At 64.3% G+C, this 420-nt stretch overlaps 1 protein-coding gene across 1 annotated transcript in view; it reads right to left on the reverse strand.

Moving 5' to 3' along the window:
• The window catches only part of CTSA (cathepsin A), a 10,178-nt gene that overhangs the window by 2,433 nt on the left and 7,325 nt on the right, over positions 1-420 (reverse strand). The window contains exons 2-3 of the mRNA XM_009323164.1: positions 305-391; positions 24-199 (exon numbers count right to left, since the gene is read on the reverse strand). Of these exons, the coding sequence (XP_009321439.1) occupies positions 24-199; positions 305-391 (263 nt within the window). The remainder of the gene's footprint in view (positions 1-23; positions 200-304; positions 392-420) is intronic.

Here is a 420-nt window from a genome sequence, read left to right on the forward strand (position 1 = left end):
TCCCCACCGCGGCCCGGGCTCGCTTAGGAGCCCAGCCACTCACCTTCAGGTTGAGGCTGGGGTCCTGCATCACCCACTCCGCCAGCGTGGGGATGTAGACCCCCCCGTAGCTCTCCCCCGTGAGGAAGAGATCGTTCTTGGAGTACTCGGGAAAGAGCCGGAGGAAGTCCTTCAGCGCCAGGTAGTTGTTGTGAGCAACCTGCAGGCAGGAGGAGACAGGGGTCAGGCAGCAAGGCAGGACCCCCAAGCGCCCAGGCTGGGGCAGGCAGGAGGCAGGTCCCTCCCAGCAGCCCAGGTCACTCGCCTCGGTGTCGTTTGTGGCATACTTCTTGTCCTCGGAGTAGGAGAAGCCGACGCCAGCGGGGGACTCCAGGTAGAGCACGTTGGCAATCTGCAGGGACAGCAGAGGAGCTGGAGATC

This window comes from Pygoscelis adeliae, unplaced genomic scaffold, assembly GCF_000699105.1.
Source record: "Pygoscelis adeliae isolate BGI_AS28 unplaced genomic scaffold, ASM69910v1 Scaffold874, whole genome shotgun sequence".
Taxonomy (NCBI): domain Eukaryota; kingdom Metazoa; phylum Chordata; class Aves; order Sphenisciformes; family Spheniscidae; genus Pygoscelis; species Pygoscelis adeliae.